Source organism: Enhydra lutris, unplaced genomic scaffold (assembly GCF_002288905.1).
Source record: "Enhydra lutris kenyoni isolate GAN:26980312 unplaced genomic scaffold, ASM228890v2 scaffoldscaffold147, whole genome shotgun sequence".
NCBI classification, from domain to species: Eukaryota; Metazoa; Chordata; class Mammalia; order Carnivora; family Mustelidae; genus Enhydra; species Enhydra lutris.
Window position 1 is genome coordinate 343,108 of NW_019154231.1, and position 18,885 is coordinate 361,992.

Below are 18,885 nucleotides of genomic sequence, written 5' to 3' on the forward strand. Positions count from 1 at the left end.
CTCTCCCGTAGCCCTGTTCCTGCCCCTTTGCTGAATGCACGCACTTTAGAGGCAGAATCCCATGACTATAAGAGCATGAACTACAGAGTTGGGCTGTCTAAATTTATCTCAACCTTCCCACCTGATCTCGTTGCCCAATTCTGAGTTCCAAGTCCTGATATTTACCCTCCCCTTAATATTTTATAAACCAGGACCCAAAACCATAAAGCTGTAGCTTCTGTACAAGGAAAGCAGTCAAATTTAGGGGGAGACACGGGGTTGGGAATGAAGAGGGTCCAGAGAAGACCACTTACTCACCAATTGGAGACTCTGGCCTCTTTGCAGAGATGGTGATAGTCCTAGAAGACTCTGGGAATCAAAAAGTGAAAGTTTAAAGAGATAAGACCATCTCCCCTAGCCCTGTTCCTGCTCCTTTCCTGAATGCATGGACATTTGAGGCAGAATCCCATGGCTATAAGAAGAACATGAGGGCCGCCTGGGTGGCTCAGTGGGTTAAAGCCTCTGCTTTCGGCTCAGGTCATGGTCTCAGGGTCCTGGGATCAAGCCCCGCATCAGGCGCTCTGCTCAGCAGGGAGCCTGCTTCCTCCTCTCTCTCTCTGCCTGCCTCTCTGCCTACTTGTGATCTCTCTCTCTCTCTCTCTCTCTCTTTGTTAAATAAATAAAATCTTTTTTAAAAAGAAGAAGAAGAAAGACAACTACAGAGTGAGGCTGTCTAGATTTGAACCCCAGATTCATTACTAATTAGATGTGGGGCCCCTGTCAATAGACTTAATACCTATGGGCCAGTTTTCCCATCTGTGCAATGAAAATAATTATAATGCATCACAGGTTAATGTGAAATTTAAACCAATAACAGTAATAACAGCATAAAGCACACTGCTTGCATATGATAAGCACCCCACACGCGGTAGCTCTAGACTCGCCAAGTGCTCAGCCATACGCATCAGAAAGGTACGTGTTTTAATATACAGTGAAAATTGCTATAATAGATAGTCCATAGGACAGAGGAAACTATACAACCCAGCGTCAGAAAAGGCTTTCTTGAGGGACTGAGGCTATGAGGAAAGAGAAGGAAAAGCAGACCAAGTGGCTTGGATGCAGAGTGAGGAGATGCCAGGGACTCAGGAGAGCTTCATCTGACTCTGTGTGGCTGAGATTTGCATGAGGAATGAAAACAAGACTGGAGGGATCGACAGTGGCTGATCTAAGGGCATTGGATCCAAAAGTATTAAACATCAAGCTGAGAATCCCGGGCTATAATCCTAAGAGTGATGGGGAACCCAGAGGGATTTTGAACAGAAGATGATGAAGAATCTCATCAGGGTCTTAGAAAGAACTTGCTGGCATCAGGAATCAAACAGAGAGCTAGAGTCAGGTGGACCCAGTGGAGATATCAGACCTATACTCAGGGAATCTTTTAAGGTTTCTGTCTTGAGGGAAGTGGATAATTTTTCCAGGAAAAGTGAGGGGAAAGAGAATTACAGCATGAGGATGGGACTGCAGTGATAAGAAGAGGCAGTGGACAATAGGGGACTAAGGTTATGCACGTGGATTAGAGCAAAGTCAGAAGACACTGTATAGGAATGAGCGATGGTCCTCCCATCAAAGCCTTGGCTCTGCCATCTTTGAAATGGCCACATTTCCAAGAATGCACATCTCTCCCCATGCTCAGAACCCACCTCTATCCCATCCTTGATCCTCAAACCAAGGACTTTCCTTGGAAGAGTCAAGTGATCTCCTGGGGGGGACTTAAAGCCTACAGCCTTAGATGATGAGAGAAAACCCTAGCCTCATACTCTTTTCTGCTGGGTTCTGAGCTCTTGGTTACTCACTGATTGTAGAGCTTTTGTTGACGAGTGAGATGCTCCATTTCCTGGAGGCTTCTGGGAATTCTAAGCAAGAAGATAATAAGAGAGTGGATAAGGTCAGTCTTCCCAGTGATCCCCTACTCTGCATACCCCTTCTAAGAAATCTAGGGTTCCCAGAACCCCTTTCTCTGACACACACTGCATAAAACTGAGGAGAGAAACATGCAGAGTTGCTGTAAGACATGTCTTCTGTACCCCAGTGGCTGAATAAGAAATGGATCCATTTGAGGTGCCTGGGTGGCTCAGTGGGTTAAGTCTCTGCCTTCAGCTCAGATCATGATCTCAGGATCCTGGGATCGAGCCCCGCATTGGGTTCTCTGCTCAGCAGGGAGCCTGCTTCCCTCTCTCTCTCTGCCTGCCTCTCTGCCTACTTGTGATCTCTGTCTGTCAAATAAATAAATAAAATCTTAAAAAAAAAAAAGAAATGGATCCATTCATCCACTAATGGACCAACATTATTTCCTCTTTGGGGCTACTATGGATAATGTTGCTATGAACATTTATGTACCTGTTTTTGTATAAACATACATTTTTTGATTTGTTCATTTTGGGGGGGAGCACATAGCTACAATGGAATAGCTGGGTCCTATGGCAATTTTGATACAGTCACAGAATAATTCTTTTGAGGAAATGCTGCACCATTTTTCCACAGCAATGATCCCATGTTTCATTCCCACCAGCAATGCGTGAGGGCATCCACATTCTCAACAACCCCTCTAGTTGTGTATTATTATTATTATTCATTACTGTTACTGCCATTCTGCTGGCTATGATGAATTTCGTGGTATGTGACTTATCTCGGTTTAAAAAGTAAGTAGTGGACCAGGAGATGTGTGCAAGCTCAGTTCTTGGTAACCAGCCTCTGAACACAAGAGAATCCCCTCCCTACTAAGGCCATTTTCTTAACCAGGGACCCCCCTAGTTACATGGGCACCAAAACATTTCCTAAAACCCCTCAACCTATAAATATGTAGCTCCTATTAAGGATGGGGACAATCTTGGTGGACCTTTCTGTGATGGAACCAGCTCATCAAAGCCTAGCTTGTGCTCAGGAATCTGTAGTAAAGTGAGAACTTAGATATCATTTGCTCTGTTATTTCTCTTCCTGTGACCCTCATTAATAAATTGTTGTTTGAGGGGCACCTGGATGGCTCAGTCCATTAAGCATCCAACTCTTGGCTTCTGCTCAGGTGATGCTCTCATGGTTCTGAGGTGAAGCCCTACATGGGGCTCTGCACTGACTGTGGTGCTTGCTTAAGATATTCTCTCTCTCTCTCTCTCTCTCTCTCTCTCTGCCACTCTCCACCTCACATCTGCATACTCTTGCTCTCTCTCTCTTAAAAAAATAATAATACATAAATTTTTATTTGAATTTAGATTAAACATGAGGAAGTATCTGTCTACCATGGAATACTATGCAGTCATAAAAAGGAACACATTGTTGATAACACACAATAACTTGGATGCATCTCAAGGGCATTGTGCTGAGTGAGAAAAGTCAATCCCAAAACATTCCATGATAGGTGAACCTTTCCATGTATATATAACATTGTCAAAATGATGAAATTCAATAGAACAAATTAGTACTTGTACTTGCAGGGGGTAGAAATGGTGGGAGGGGAGAGGGTAAATATAATCATAAAGGGGTAGCGGGAGGGATATCTTTGTGGGGTTTAGAGTTCTGTATCTTGAGAGCCGTGGTGGTTACACAGATCTACACATGTGATAAATTGTGATAAATCACCATAGAGCTAAGTACAAATACCGTGTCAATGTCAGGTCCCTGGTTTTATGTTGTTCTGTAATTATGCAAGACATAGCCGTTGGGGAAATCTAGGCAAAGGGTATACGGAATTCTTCTGCATTGCCTTTGCAACTTCTTGTGAACCTACCTCTCAAAATTAAAAGTTTTAAAATTCCAATCAGAAATACACACACACACACACGCACACACACACACACACACACGCACACACATGCACACACACGCACACACACACACACGCGCGCGCACACGCACACGCGCGCACACACGCGCACGCACACACACGCACACACACGCACACACACGCACACACACGCACACACACGCACACGCACACACGCGCGCGCGCGCACACACGCACACGCACACGCGCGCACACACGCACACGCACACACACACGCGCACACACACGCACACGCACACACACACGCACGCACGCACACGCACGCACACGCACACGCGCGCACACGCACACACGCACGCACACGCACACACGTGTGTGCACGCACACGCACATGCACACACGTGTGTGCACACATACACACGTGCATTGCGCCTCGTTTGGCAAGACAGCCTCCATACCGCCCTCCACCACACATGTCAGCACATTCTTGTCCGACTTGGCTCTTTTCAACATGCTTCTGTTCCTCACGGTTTGGGTCTACCCTGCGACACAGGGAGTGTTGGCAAGGTCACAGACTGATGCACAACTTCTTAAGGCACAGGCTGGTATGCGATACACCAGAATCAAGTAAGATGCTTTGAGGATGAGAATATGATGGCCCACACAAAATTTAGGGCAGTCCTTCTCAAAGTGACATCCCAGAGCAGCAGCCTCAGTGTCACCTGGAAACTTGTTAGAAATGAACATAACTGGGGGTGCCTGGGTGTCTCAGTCAGTTAAGCGTCTGCCTTTGCCTCAGGTCATGATCTCAGGGTCCTGGGACCAAGCCCAGCATTAGGCTCCTTGCTCAGTAGGGAGTCTGTTTCTCCTCCTGCCTGCTGCTCTCCCTACCTGTGCATGCTCTCTCTCTCTCAGTCTTTCTCTCTCAAATAAATAAATAAAATATTTTCAACAACAACAACAAAAAATGAACATAACTAGACCCCACCCCAGACCTTCTGAATCAGGAACTGGTGATATCCAGAAGCCTGGGTCACCTCCAGGTGATTCTCAGGCCCCCTAATGTTTGAGAACCATGGCCAATGGAATCAGAGACTCAAAACTAGCGTCCAGGAATCTAATATTTTATAAGCCACTCGGATTATTCTTTTCCACATTAGACATTATAAATCATCCCCCTAAGGCTGGAGAGAAGTGGAGATATAGGGCAGCACAGTAATATCTATCTAATATTATTATACCCACGTTCTTTACACACACAAATAAGTGATTTTTTAAATCAAATTTGTGAAAGAGACAAGGGAATTAAATAGAAAAATCTAGATAAAGGGGAGAAAGAAAAGAAGGGGTCTGTGGGTCTATACCCCAGACACTGGGATAAATCCTGCAGAATTTACCTGTCACAGAGGAAGGTGGTTCCGTGGGTAACAAGGCGGGGGTCACAGAAGTCCCTGGGAAATCAGAAAGAGAGAGAGTTCTGTGCTCTGTTAGCTATGGGTCCTGAGCAAACAAAAAAGCATTCTGCGACCCAGTTTCCTCACCTAGAAGATGAATACAAAGAAGCTCACATCACTGGACGGTCCTGGGTGTTAAATAGCACACCAAGCACATTCTGAGACTAATTAAAAATGACAATCTCTGTAGCTGCCCTCCCTGCTCTTTGAACTTCAGTTCTGTCCCTTTTTCTGGACCTCTGTGATGTGCACCTGACTTTGTCCCAAGGAGCAAAACTGGCTCTTAAGTCCTGGGAAGCAGATGAGAAGACAGAAACCATGGGATACATGTAGGGAGAAAGGGTGATGCCTGTGTCACAGAACACAGCCCCTTTCCAACCCCACCACCCTAGCTTTGTAGCTACATCAACCTGCCAACCTCCTTTCACCCCAGGACATTTGCTCATACAATCCCACACACCTGCAGCCCGTCCCACTGCTCTTACTCTGCCCTAAGAGCAAGGTCAAACATTGGCTGCTCAGAGAGGTGTTCCCAAACTGCCTGCCTTTCGAGGTTCTAACAGCACTGTGTACTTCTAACTCATTAGGCGTGTCCCAGGGACAACAGTGCGGTGTTGGATACTCTCTAAGCCTGTTTGCTCTAATTACTATATGTACATATCACATGTGTGTGTGTAATACGTGTGTGTGTAAAGGAAAAGATACCATAGAGAGAGTGAGTTTCAAGTCCCCAGCAGAGCACAGCCACAACAGAGACACTTTTGAAATACGTTCAATGAAAGAAACAATAATTGAGCAGGGACCCAAAAAAAGACAAATCTATAAAGGCCAGAAGATTAGTGGTTTCCTTGGGCAGGAGGGAGGGGGAGGGAGGGGCTGCATGCTGGCAGGAAGGATGAGATATGGTGGTGGAGATGTTCTAAAACTGGACTGTGGTGGTGACCACAGAACTCTAAATTTACTAAAAACCGCTGCATTGTACAACTCAAACAGGAGACTGTCTGTTCAGCTCCTATTACGTGCCAGGAGCTACTGTCTGTGCTGGGCATACAGCAGAAAAGAAAAGGGACACAAATGTCTGTCTTTCTGGAGCTTACTTTCCAGGATGCAGGGGGCAGACAGGTGACAAACACCATAAGTCAGAACAATGTATGCACAGGTGTGGATGCCATGGAGAAAAATTGGGCAGAGAAGATGGCAGATAGCATCAGAGAGGCAAGAATGGGACCTTTGATAGAAGTTGAAGGAAGCAGTGGGTTGAGCCATGAGATCTGGAGAAAGCCTCCCAGCAGGTGCAAGGTCCCTGAGGACACAGTGAGCCTGAGTATATGAGGAAAAGCAAGACGGGATGTAGTCAGTAATATTGTAACCACTTTGTACGGTCACAGACGGTAACTGGACTTATCCATGGTGACCATTGCATAGTGTATATAAATATCAAATCACTATATTGTACACCTGAAACTAATACACCATATGTCAGTTAGTCTTCAATTTAAGTGGGGGATGCTCGTGGTTCTAAGGCAGAGTGGATGAAGGCAGAGCAGCAGGTCAGGTGAGCAGACAGGTAGAGAAGGGGCTTGGTGAGACGAGAGGAGTGAGTGCTATGGGCTTTGAGCAAAATCATCTAATTTTAACAGCCTGCTGTAAAGGGGTTCCTCTTGCCATCGTTCTGCAAACATTCTAAAGAGGCAAAGGTATACAAACTTGCAACCAGTAGATGCAAATAAGTCCTGGAGATTAATGCACAGCATACAGTCAACTGCACTATATTCCAGATTTAGTTGCTAAGAGACAAGATCTGTGGTGTTCTCACCACAAAAAAAAAGCAATGGCAATTATGTGACAGGTTGGAGGTATTAGCTAATGCTCCAGTGGTGATATGTTGCAACACATAAATGTATCAAATCAACACGTGCTACATATTATACAATGTTATATGTCAATTATATCTCAATTAATTGATTTTTTTAAATTAAAGGGGACAAAGGTAGACACAGAGGGACCAGTATATGGAGCAAATCAGTTCTACATGCAGATGTGCTCCCTTGTCAGATCAGGGACAGGCTTCAGAGATGTGGTAGGAAGCATGAGTTGGGCAAAGACAGCAGGATTTACAAGAAAATGCCTCTGAGTATTGCAGCAGAAAAATGTGTCCTTTTAAATTTTCATGTTATTTTTTTTCTTTTATTTATTTATTTATTCGACAGACAGAGATCACAAGCAGGCAGAGAGGCAGGCAGAGAGAGAGGAGGAAGCAGGCTCCCTGCTGAGCAGAGAGCCCGATGCGGGGCTCGATCCCAGGACCCTGAGATCATGACCCGAGCCGAAGGCAGCGGCCTAACCCACCGAGCCACCCAGGCGCCCCTCATGTTATTTTTAAATGTACATTATATGTACCATCTTTAACATTCATTTTAAGTGCACAGTTCAACAGTATTGTTCAGTTCAATGCATTCACATTGTTGTGCAAGAAATCTCAGAACTTTTTCATCTGCAGACCTGGAATTCTATGCCCATTAAACAATACTAACTCCACTTTTTCCCTCCATCAGCCTTTGGTAATTCCCTTTCTACTCTCTGCCTCTATGGCTTGGATGACTTTCAAATGCCTCCCGGGAGTGGAATCAGATGATATATGGCCTTTTGGGGCTGCTTTATTTCATGTAGTGTGACGTTCTCCAGGTTCATCTGTACTGTAGCACATGGCAGGATTGCCTTCCTCTTTGGGGCTGCATAATAGTCCGTTGTGTGTCTGCACCACGGTTTCTTTATGAACTATGTTGTCCTCTTTTGAAAGAGGCATGCTGTAAGAATGAAAGACTGATAGTGGCTACAATGCAAACACAGCTCAAAAGCATGAGGCTGACTGAGAGAAGCCAGTCACAAAAGACCCCGTGTTCTAGGACTCCATATATATGCAGTTCCCTCAAAGAGGCAAACTGATAGAGATAGGAAGTCATTTGTGGTTGAACGGAAAATGACAGCAAACAGGTGCCAGAGGTCCTGCAGAGGTGATGGAGATGGGCCGACTGGGTTGTGGTGATGGTTGCACAACGCTGTGAACTCACTGAATACCATGGACACGTAAAGTGAGTAACCTTATAGGTCTAGAAACCATACCTGAATAAAACAGAATAGAAGGCCATTTCTAGTGTATAATGACCTCACTACAAAAATAAGTCTGAATACAAGTACATTTTCATGTTACCCTGTACTATATTAATCCACTGGAGACCAAAAGGATAAGACTTTTCCCTTTGCTGGGAGATGGATAGGGTCATTAGTCTTTTGTATACTGGGGCATTTCATTTTTTTAATTTTACTTTATTTTTCCAGTGTTCCAAGATTCATTGTGTATACACCACAGCCAGTGCTCCATGCAATATGTGCCATTTTGTTTTTTAATATTCATTTTTAATTTTAGAGAGTACATAAGCAGGGTAGGGAGGGCAAAGTGGGAGGGAGTGGAGGGGGGAAAGAATCTCAGGCAGACTCCATGTTGATCACAGAGCCCCATGCAGGGCTCCATCTCATGACCCTGAGATCATGACCAGAGCCAAAACCAAGAGTCTGATAGTTAAAGAACTGAGCCACCCAGGTGCCCCTATTGAGGCATTTTCAATAAATAAGTCATTGGGGCGCCTCACTGACTCCCTAGGAAGAGTATGCCACTCTTGATCTCAGGGTCAGGAGTTTGAGCCCCATGATGGGTTTAGAGATTATAAAAAATAAATAAATAAACTTTGGGGCCCCTGGACAGTGCCATGGGTCGAGCATCTGACTCTTGGTTTCAGTCAAGTCACGGTGGTATCAGTCCGTCCCACACCAGGCTCCGAGCCCAGCATGGAGTCTGCTAAACTTTCTCTCCCCCCTCCCTCTGCCTCTCCCAGTATGCTCACTCTCTCTCTCTCTCTCTCTCTCAAGTAAATTAACCTTTAAAAAAAATAAAATGAACTTTAAATAATTCCGTTGCTTCAATACTTGTGAAGGAACATAGCAGTAAAACTGTGGTGAACAGAAAACATCAATAATTGTTTTTAAATCACATCAGTTGCTGTAAAGGATTTAGCAGCGAGCGTTGCATGGAGAGGCCTCGTACTTAGACTATTGCAAATAAGAAAGACAGAGTATGTTTGCATGTAAAGAGAGTCAAAGTTTCCTTCCTATTATAGTGGCATTTTTCAAAGTAATTTCCATAAGTTCTTCGCTGCTGTGTGTTTGTTTGTTTCAAATCTAGACAAGACAAAAGGCATTATCACTGGTATTAAGAATTATTTTTTCTTATTTCTTTTCTATTTCTATATACTCTGCAGTAGATAAAGTAACAGCCTCTCAAACATGCTCATGTCCCAATCCCCAGGCCCTGTGGATATGGTGTCTTACATGGTAAATGGGAGGGTGTCGGGTGGGCACCTGGATTTTCCAGGTGGGCACAGTGTCATCTCAGGGTCCTTAAACATGGAAGCAGGAGGCAGGGAGACAGAGAGACTGACGATGCTATGTTGCTGGCTTCTGTGATAAAGGAAGGGACCATGGGAGCCAAGGGGTACAGGCACTTCTAAAATCAGGGAAAAGCACAGGACAGATTCCCCCCTGGGCCCTCCAGAAGGAACGTAACCCAGCTGACACCTTTGTTTTGTCCCAGGGAGACCCATTTGGTACCTAACCTCCAGAAATGGAAGGTAATAATACATTTATGGTTTTTTAAGCCACTAGATTAGTGGTGATTTGTGACAACTAATATACCCTCCAAAGCTTCATGCCTCTCCTGGCTTCCCACCTCCTTCACACATGTTGGCCCTCCCCTGAAACTTCAGCAGAGAGTGCAAGAGCTGAAGAAGGAAGGCTTGGTCTGCAGCTCCCTCACCTGTGACCACAAGCTCCAGGGGGTCGCTGGGAGCCGACCACAGGTACGGCAGCTTGCTGGAAAAGCTGTAGCATCGGTAGGTCCCACTGTGGGCAGCAGTCACTGCGGTGATGGGGAAGTCAGCCCCATACTGCTTCTCAGATCCCTTCTGGGGCCCAGCGTCCCCTTCCTTGTACAGAGCAAATTGGTCAAAACCGAATTGGCTTCGACACTGGAGAGTGACTTCCCCTCCTGGGGACACAGCTGGACTGGGCTGGGCTGAGATCGAGGGCTTGTTGAGATAAACTCCTGGGAGAAAAGAGAGCTCTGGTGTTAAAGACTGTGGCCAACATGTTGGCCACAGGGGTGGGCAGGTCCCCCCACCTCCTAAGAGCTAGGGAACTTTCCAGGTATATCCATCCTTAGAGAACCCACTTGTCCTGCCCCCAGCTCACAAAAGGGTTAAGGGAGCATAACCAGGATCCTATCACGGTGCCTGGGCTCAAATCCTCATTCTGTCCCTTAGGGGCTGTGTGATCCTGGAGAGAAATCCACCCTTCTAACTGTGCCCCAGTGTTCTTTACTGTAAAAATGAATCGTTGAACACTATGTCAAGAACTAATGTACTACATGTTGGTTAATTGAATTTAAATTTAGAAAAAGAAAATGAGAATGACTGAATGAAGCAACGTAGCACAGTTGCTTAATACATAGGGAGCTCCCAAACTACGACGGTAGTAACAAAATAGCAAACTGCTGTAGTGCAGTTTTTAAACCAAAATTAATTCAAATAATTCACACTGAACAAAATAACCAAGATTGTAAACAAAAACACTCCATCTGTGACTCATGGAGAGGCAAAAGGCTCAAAACGCTTTCATGCATTTTTATGGTTAATTCTTTCCACACTATTAACATAGTTGAAAAAATTGAAAAACTTTAAACTAGGGTATTCAAATTCATAAATTATTTGAAGTTTAAATATTTGATTCATACAAAAAAAATTTTAAAGAATTCATTATCCTTTTACTCTCCTGGCCTTAGGGAAACAAACTCATCAATGATATTTTCAAAATCTCTCCGGAAAATAGCCACTTGAAAATGCATTAGAAATAAAAGCACAAGCCGAGAACATTTTATTCCATCAAAAAGTAAAAAAGAGGGGCGCCTGGGTGGCTCAGTGGGTTAAGCCTCTGCCTTCGGCTCAGGTCATGATCCCAGGGTCCTGGGATCGGGCCCCACATCAGGCTCTCTGCTCAGTGGGGAGACTGCTTTCCTCCTCTCTCTCTCTGCCTGCCTTTCTGCCTACTTGTGAGCTCTGTCTGTTGAATAAATAAATAAAATCTTTAAAAAAAAAAAAAAAGTAAAAAAGAGGGGCGCCTGGGTGGCTCAGTGGGTTAAGCCTCTGCCTTCGGCTCCGGTCATGGTCTCAGGGTCCTGGGATCAAGCCCCATGTCAGGCTCTGCTCAGTGGAGAACCCGCTTCCCCCCTCTCTCTCTGCCTGCCTCTCTGCCTATTTGTGAGCTCTCTCTCTCTCTGTCAAATAGATAAAATCTTTAAAAAAAAAAAAAGTAAAAAAGAAGGCATTGGAATGTGGATAGAGCGTAGACATGTTGCCTTTGGCATTGGGCTCAGGTACGGCTCGAAAGGGCCCTGCCTCATTCTGTCTTGACTTAAAAGTGTGATACTTTGTTCAGCGTGGGTGTTTTTGCATTGATTTTGATTGTTTTAGAAAGATCCTGCATTGGGGTTCCTGGGTGGCTCAGTTGGTTAAGCGTCTGCCTTCAGCTCAGGTCACGATCCCAGGGTCCTGGGATCCAGCCCCACATCAGGCTCCCTGCTCAGCAGGAAACCTGCTTCTCCCTCTCCCTCTATGTCTGCTTGCGTTCCCTCTCTTGCTGTGTTTCTGTCAAATAAATACATAAAATCCTAAAAGAAAGAAAGAGAGAGAGAGAGAATGAAGAAAGGCAGGCAGGAAGGAAGGAATTGCACTGACCTAGCACTTGCATACGCTCACTGCACCCCCCCCCCAAGAAAATAGCTAGCACTTCGATCCCCACCCAACCCCAGCCCCCTGGGTCTCAGGATTCTCTGAGTCATCCCCCTCCTCACCCTCCTGGAGCCCCCAGGCCATAGGTGCAGCTGCCCCCCACAGCCCTCCAGGTACCTGTAGCGACCAGCTCCAGCCGGTCGCTGGGGGGAGACCAGAGGCTCCCATTCTGGTAGGAGCATCGGTAGCACCCTGCTAAACGTTCCTCCATGGACGGGATGAAGAGGACGGACTGATCCTGGTAGTGGCCGGACCTCAGCTTCTCCAGGCGGTACAGGTCCACGTCCGGAGGCCCCTGGCAACGGATGGTAACTGGCGTCCTCAGCGGCACTAGGGAGCTAGGCAGGGCCTGGAGGGAGGGCTTGGGCAGCAGGCCTGGAAGGGAAGTGGAGCCTGGTGGAGGGCCGCTTTCAAACAGACCCTCCTCCCGAGGCCCCCCACTCCTCCCACCCTCCCAGGCCTTGTGCAGGCGGAGCCCAGAGGAGGGACCCGGAACTCCAGGGGAAGGACTCACCGTGCTGAGCTTCCACCACCTGCCCCAGACACAGCCCTGAGCAGAGAAGAAAACCACCAAAGGCTAGGACCTTCCGAGCCCACACTTCTCAATGCAAGGTGGGTGACGACACTTCTGCAGGCAGTAACTTTCTCTCGTCTTCGCTTTTCTAAGGACACACACTCACATAATTGAGGCACCAGAGGCGGCCAGCCATAGAAGGCTGCATATTGTACAATTCTATGTATCTGAACCCTGCTCACTAGGTCAGTCTGCATGCACACAGAGAGATTAGTGGTTGCCGGGGGCTGGGGAAGCAGGATGGAGAGCTGATTGTCAGGGGTATGGTTCTTTCTGGAGTGGTGACAGTGTCCTGGAATGAGGCAGAGAGGATGGCTGTGCGCCTTGTGAATGTACTGTCATGAATGATAAATTTTATGCTGTTTATTATTTTACCACAGTTTTTTAAAAGACAGAAACATTTTTCAAAATGCTGGAGCAAACAATCCTAAAATTTGCATGGAACCAGAAGAGACCCCGAATCGCCAAGGAAATGTTGAAAAAGAAAAACAAAGCTGGGGGCATCATGTTGCCTGATTTCAAGCTTTATTACAAAGCTGTGATCACCTAGACAGCGTGGTTCAGGCACAAAAACAGACACACAGACCAGTGGAACAGAGTAGAGAGCCCAGATATGGACCCTCAACTCAATGGTCAAATAATGTTCGACAAAGCAGGAAAGAATGGCCAATGGAAAAAAAACAGTCTCTTCAATAAATGGTGCTAGGAATATTGGAGAGCTATATATAGAAGAATGAAACTCGACCATTCTCTTACACCATATGCAACGATAAACTCAAAATGGATGAAAGACTTCAGTGTGAGACAGGAATCCACTGGGGCACCTGGGTGGCTCAGTCATTAAGCATCTGCCTTCAGCTCAGGTCATGATCCCAGGATCCTGGGATCGAGTCCCACATCCTGCTCAGTGGGGAGTCTGCTTCTCCCTCTCCCTCTGCTGTTCCGCCTGCTTCTGCACTCTCACTCATGATCTCTCTCTCTCTCAAATAAATAAATAAATAAATAATCTTTTTTTTTAAAAAGGAATCCATCAAAATCCTAGAGGAGAACATAGGCAGTAACCTCTTCAACATTGGCCACAGCAACTTCTTTCAAGACCTGTCTCCAAAGGCAAAGGAAAGAAAAGCGAAAACTTTGGGACTTCATCAAGATGAAAAGCTTCTGCACAGCAAAGGAGACAGTCAACAAAACAAAGAGGCAACCCACGGAATGGGAGAAAATATTTGCAAATGACACTACAGAAAAGGCCTGATATCCAAGACCTATAAAGAACTCCTCAAACTCAACACACACAAAACAGATAATCAAGTCAAAAAATGGGAAGAACAAACAAACAGACACATGAAAAAATGTTCATCATCACTCGCCATCAGGGAGATTCAAATTAAAACCACATTGAGATACCAGCTTCCACCAGTTAGAATGGCCAAATTAGCAAGACAGGAAACAACATGTGTTGGAGGGGATGTGGAGAAAGGGGAACCCTCTTACACTGTTGGTGGGAATGCAAGTTGGTGCAGCCACTTTGGAAAACAGTGTGGAGATTCCTCAAGAAATTAAAAACAGAGCTTCCCTATGACCCTGCCATTGCACTACTGGGTATTTACCCCAAAGATACAGATGGAGTGAAAAGAAGGGTCATCTGTACCCCAATGTTTATAGCAGCAATGGCCACGGTCGCCAAACTGTGGAAAGAACCACGATGCCCTTCAACGGACGAATGGATAAGGAAGATGTGGTCCATATACACTATGGAGTATTAGGCCTCCATCAGAAAGGATGAATCCCCAACTTTTGTAGCAACATGGACGGGACTGGAAGAGATTATGCTGAGTGAAATAAGTCAAGTAGACAGAGTCAATTATCATATGGTTTCACTTATTTGTGGAGCATAACAAATAGCATGGAGGACATTAGGAAAAGGAGAAGAGAAGTGAGTTGGGGGGAATCAGAGGGGGAGACAAACCATGAGAGACTGTGGACTCTGAGAAACAAACTGAGGGCTTTGGAGGGAAGGGGTTGGGAATTGGGAGACCCTGGTGGTGGGTATTAAGGAGGGCATATAGGGGCGCCTGGGTGGCTCAGTGGGTTAAAGCCTCTGCCTTCATCTCAGGTCATGATCTCAAGGTCCTGGGATCAAGCCCCACATTGGGCTCTCTCCTCAGCAGAGAGCCTGCTTCCCCCTCTCTCCCTGCCTCTCTGCCTACTTGTGATCTCTCTCCCTCTGTGTCAAATAAGTAAAATCTTTCAAAAAAATAATAAGGGCACATATTGCATGGAGCACTGAGTGTGGTGCCTAAACAATGGATCTTGGAACACTGAAAATATAAAATAAAATTTTTTAAAATGAGATTAAAAAAAAACATACATTTAAAGGCACCTGGGTAGCTCAGTCGTTAAGCGTCTGCTTGCAGTTCAGGTCGTGGTCCCAGGGTCCTGGGATCAAGCCCCACATCGTGCTCTCTGCTCAGCAGGGAGCAGGATTCTCCCTCTCCCTCTCCCCCTCCTTGCGTTCCCTCTCTCGCTATGTCTCTGTCAAATAAATAAATAAATAAAATTTAAGAAAAATATATACTTAAAAACTAATGATGTGCTAAAACTAATGATGATGACTAACATAACACAAACAAACAAACAAACAAAGCCATCCAGGAATTTCTTACACCCCTCCCTATGCACACACTTTGGACAACTCTAAGGAGAATTATCTCCTCTCTGAAAAGGGGGCTGTGTCCAGGGTGTAGTCTCTTTTTTATCCTAGCTTTATCAATATATAATTGATGTGCAATGTTGTGTAAATTCAAGGTGTGTGTGTTGATTTGATATTTATATATCGCAAAATGATTTCTTTCACAGCGTTAGCTAATATTAACCAATTATTATTACATAATTAGCTAATATTAGCTAATTAGCTAACACCTCCATCCTGTCACATAATTACCATTTCTTTTTTTGTGGTGTGAACATTTAGGATATTCTGCAAGAAGGTGTTATTGGTTATAATCCCCATGCTGTAGGGGGTGCCTGGGTGGCTCAGTTGGTTAAGCATCTGCCTTCAGCTCAAATCATGATCCTGGGGTCCTGGGATTGAGCCCCAGGTTGGGCTCCTTGCTCAGTGGGGAGCCTGCTTCTCCCTCTGCCTGATGCTCCCCCATTCATTCTCTCTCTCTCTCTCTCTCTCTCTCTCTCTCCCGCTCCCACTCAAATAAAATCTTTTTAAAAAGAGATCTCCATGCTGTACATAAGATCTAGATGGGATCTGTTACATTGTATCATGTCTAGAGATCACCACTGTGTTGTTAATCATGGATTTCCCACTGTTTTAACCTTTTGTCTAAATCAATATTCTGGGGCACCTGGGTGGCTCAGTAGATTAAGCGACTGCCTTCAGCTCAGGTCATGGTCTCCAAGTCCCAGGATCAAGTCGCGCATCCGGCCCCCTGCTCAGCAGGGAGTCTGCTTCTCCCTCTGACCCTCCCTACCTTCTCATGCTCTCTCTCTCTCAAATAAATAAAATCTTTACAAAAAATTAATAAATGCTTTCTCTTATAAAAAAGTAAACCAATATTCTGTAATTACATTATTATGACTGTGCAAATATTATTCACACCTGAGGAGTGTAGTATTATACCTGTATATTTTTCCTATTTATTGTCCCTAGAATCAGTATTTGTCTGGTTTAGTGACATCCGCATAGTTTTCCTTGACCCTGTGTCTAATTCTTTCCACAGTTTCAAATAGCCTTCCCATGTCATCTTACACACCTATCAAACTGCATAATTGATAAATTCCATCTTCTCCCTTGGAGGTGACTTCCCCCATTTTGTCTTCTACCTTCTCTAGGTTGAACAACTGCCTTTTTTCTCTCAAGCTGGCTTTTTTTTTTTTAACTTTTTGCCAAGTTGGTAGCATTACCTGCTTTAGTCTTGCTAGGGTTGTCAGATTTAGGATATAAAAACACAAGACTCCCACTTAAATATAAATTTCAGATAAGCAATGAAATTTTGTTTGCATAGCATGACCCATGAGATTTAATGGGATATACTAAGCTTACAAAATTATTTCTTGTTTATGCGAAATTAGATTTCACTGACCATGCTGTATGTTACCCGGTAACTCTTATCCTTACCCACACGCAGACATGCTCGCGTGTGTGCTTCTTGCCTCCACGATAAACGTAAGGAAACTGAACAGAGAGGCTGAACAGTTTCTTTCAGTTCACACAGCTGGGATGGGGCTGAACCTGGATCATTGCTGACTCACACTTGTACCCAGCCCCCTCTGAACCTCTTGTTTACACCAGGTTCTGCTCCCTGTGCCCAAGCTCGACCCACATCTTTGTCCACTTCCCAACACAACCCCGCCGTGGTCCTCTCATGGGTTTCCATCCAGCTTTCTAACGTGACTGGACATACTCCCTGTGCGCTTCTGAGCACTTCCTGGATGGACTCTGACTCACCACAGCCCTACTGGTTAGGGACCATTATTAGCCCCTTTTATAGATCAGACTATGGAAACAGTATCCTGTCCCCCGTCCTGCAGCTGGTAAGCGTACATTCAAACACCAGTGGCATACTTTGGTCATAAAGAATGTGAACCTGGCACTAAACTCTTGAGTTTATTTGAGCCCTAGATGCGTTACCTTGAAGAAGTTCCTTAATCCCTCTGGACCTCAGCTTCCTCGTCTGTGAAATGGGAACATGAATAGGGCCCTACCTCATCAGGCCATTCTGGGAATTAAATGTCCGCTAAGAAGCATGGAGTGGGCTCAAGCCCACAGTACGTGCCAATGAGTGTGTTAATGAATGACTGACAGGTGGTCTGTGCTCATGGCGTGTTTCCTTATCCCCATCGCACAGCTGTTCCTTCCTGCTTGGCCCCTTGAGCCTCTGTCCTTTTAGCAATAAGGCTCTTCTGAATAAATGAGGGAACTGGGCACATGACCGGCCTCACGGGGGCTGGCATAAGCACACAGGATCCTACCACCAACCCCGCTAGGAGAGACTCTTCCCGCAGACTTGCTGAGGTGCCGTTGACAAAGAGAAGCCGTATATCCAGGGTGAGCAACGTTGCGATCTGATGGACATGCACACTGTCAGGTGATCAACACAATCAAGCTAATTAACCCGTCCCCCGCCTCACATAGGTTGTTTTGATTTTTATTTTTTGTTTTGTTTTTATTTATTTTGTATTGTGTTATGTTAGTCATACAGTACGTCATTAGCTTTTGATGCACGGTTCCTTGATTCATAGTCTGCATGTAACACCCAGCGCTCCCTGCAGTCCGTGCCCTGCTGAATACCCACTACCGGGCTCACATAGGTTGTTTTGATTTTTGGTTTGGTTTGGTTTGTTTTGGTGAAAATGCATAAGATCTACTCTGTCAGCAAGTTTCTACAGTATTGTTGCCTTAATCACTCTTCTGTGCATTAGATCCCCAGAACTTACTCATCTTACAACCAGAAGGTTGTTCTCTGTCCCCCTCCCTCCCGTTTCCCACCTGCAGCACCCCCAGACTCTGGCAACCACCAGTCTGCTCTCTACCTTCATGAGTCCAACCTCTCTAGATTCTGCATGTAAGCGAGACTGTATGGTGTTTTCTTCCTGCATCTGGCTTATGCCACTTGACGTCATGGCCTCGGGGCTCACCCGAATTGTTACAAACGGCAGGATTATTCATTCCTGTGCCGCGAGGTTTGCTGGCAAATCTGTAATCTAGTCCTGATGTCACCAAGTCCACATTAAAAATATAAATGAATGAATGAATGAATGAGTGTATAGACAGATAGATAAATAAAATTTGAAGACTGGTATACAGAGACAAATTTTCAGCCAAAACCGGAAGACCTGTTTATTTCCTGACCCACCCAGCAAGAGACTAGAATGAAGTAACAGACAAACACCACCTCCCTGGGTCCCAGTTTTCCCAACCCACCAATGAAGGGGCCCTCACAGGTCACCCGTTGCCCTGAAATTCTTTTCTGATGCAATTTTTTTAACATTCTTAGTCTCATAGCCCACTGCCTATCCCTCAGCATTTCCCAGACCAACCCTCGGGACTCACCAAGACAGAGAAGGGCAGACAGGGGTGCGGCCATGGTCCTTCAGCCCGTCCAGAGCTCGGTAGCCCAGGAGGGAAGCCTCAGGGGCTGGAGCGGAGACACAGAATGTGATGAGGACGCAGCAGCCTCTCCCCCCTTC

At 45.5% G+C, this 18,885-nt stretch overlaps 2 protein-coding genes across 3 annotated transcripts in view; one reads left to right on the forward strand and one right to left on the reverse strand.

The window, feature by feature from the left end:
* Nucleotides 1-18,782, reverse strand: part of LOC111140055 (glycoprotein VI platelet) — a 20,521-nt gene extending 1,739 nt beyond the window's left edge. The window contains exons 1-6 of one of the 2 annotated variants that reach the window (XM_022492431.1): nucleotides 18,749-18,782; nucleotides 12,625-12,660; nucleotides 12,228-12,485; nucleotides 10,082-10,369; nucleotides 5,155-5,208; nucleotides 1,833-1,892 (exon numbers count right to left, since the gene is read on the reverse strand). In XM_022492431.1, the coding sequence (XP_022348139.1) occupies nucleotides 1,833-1,892; nucleotides 5,155-5,208; nucleotides 10,082-10,369; nucleotides 12,228-12,485; nucleotides 12,625-12,660; nucleotides 18,749-18,782 (730 nt within the window). The remainder of the gene's footprint in view (nucleotides 1-1,832; nucleotides 1,893-5,154; nucleotides 5,209-10,081; nucleotides 10,370-12,227; nucleotides 12,486-12,624; nucleotides 12,661-18,748) is intronic. The other variant, XM_022492432.1, reaches the window with a different exon arrangement.
* LOC111140046 (NLR family pyrin domain containing 2) overlaps nucleotides 1-18,885 on the forward strand; it is a 76,710-nt gene that overhangs the window by 35,125 nt on the left and 22,700 nt on the right. The gene's annotated exons all lie outside the window — the stretch shown is intronic.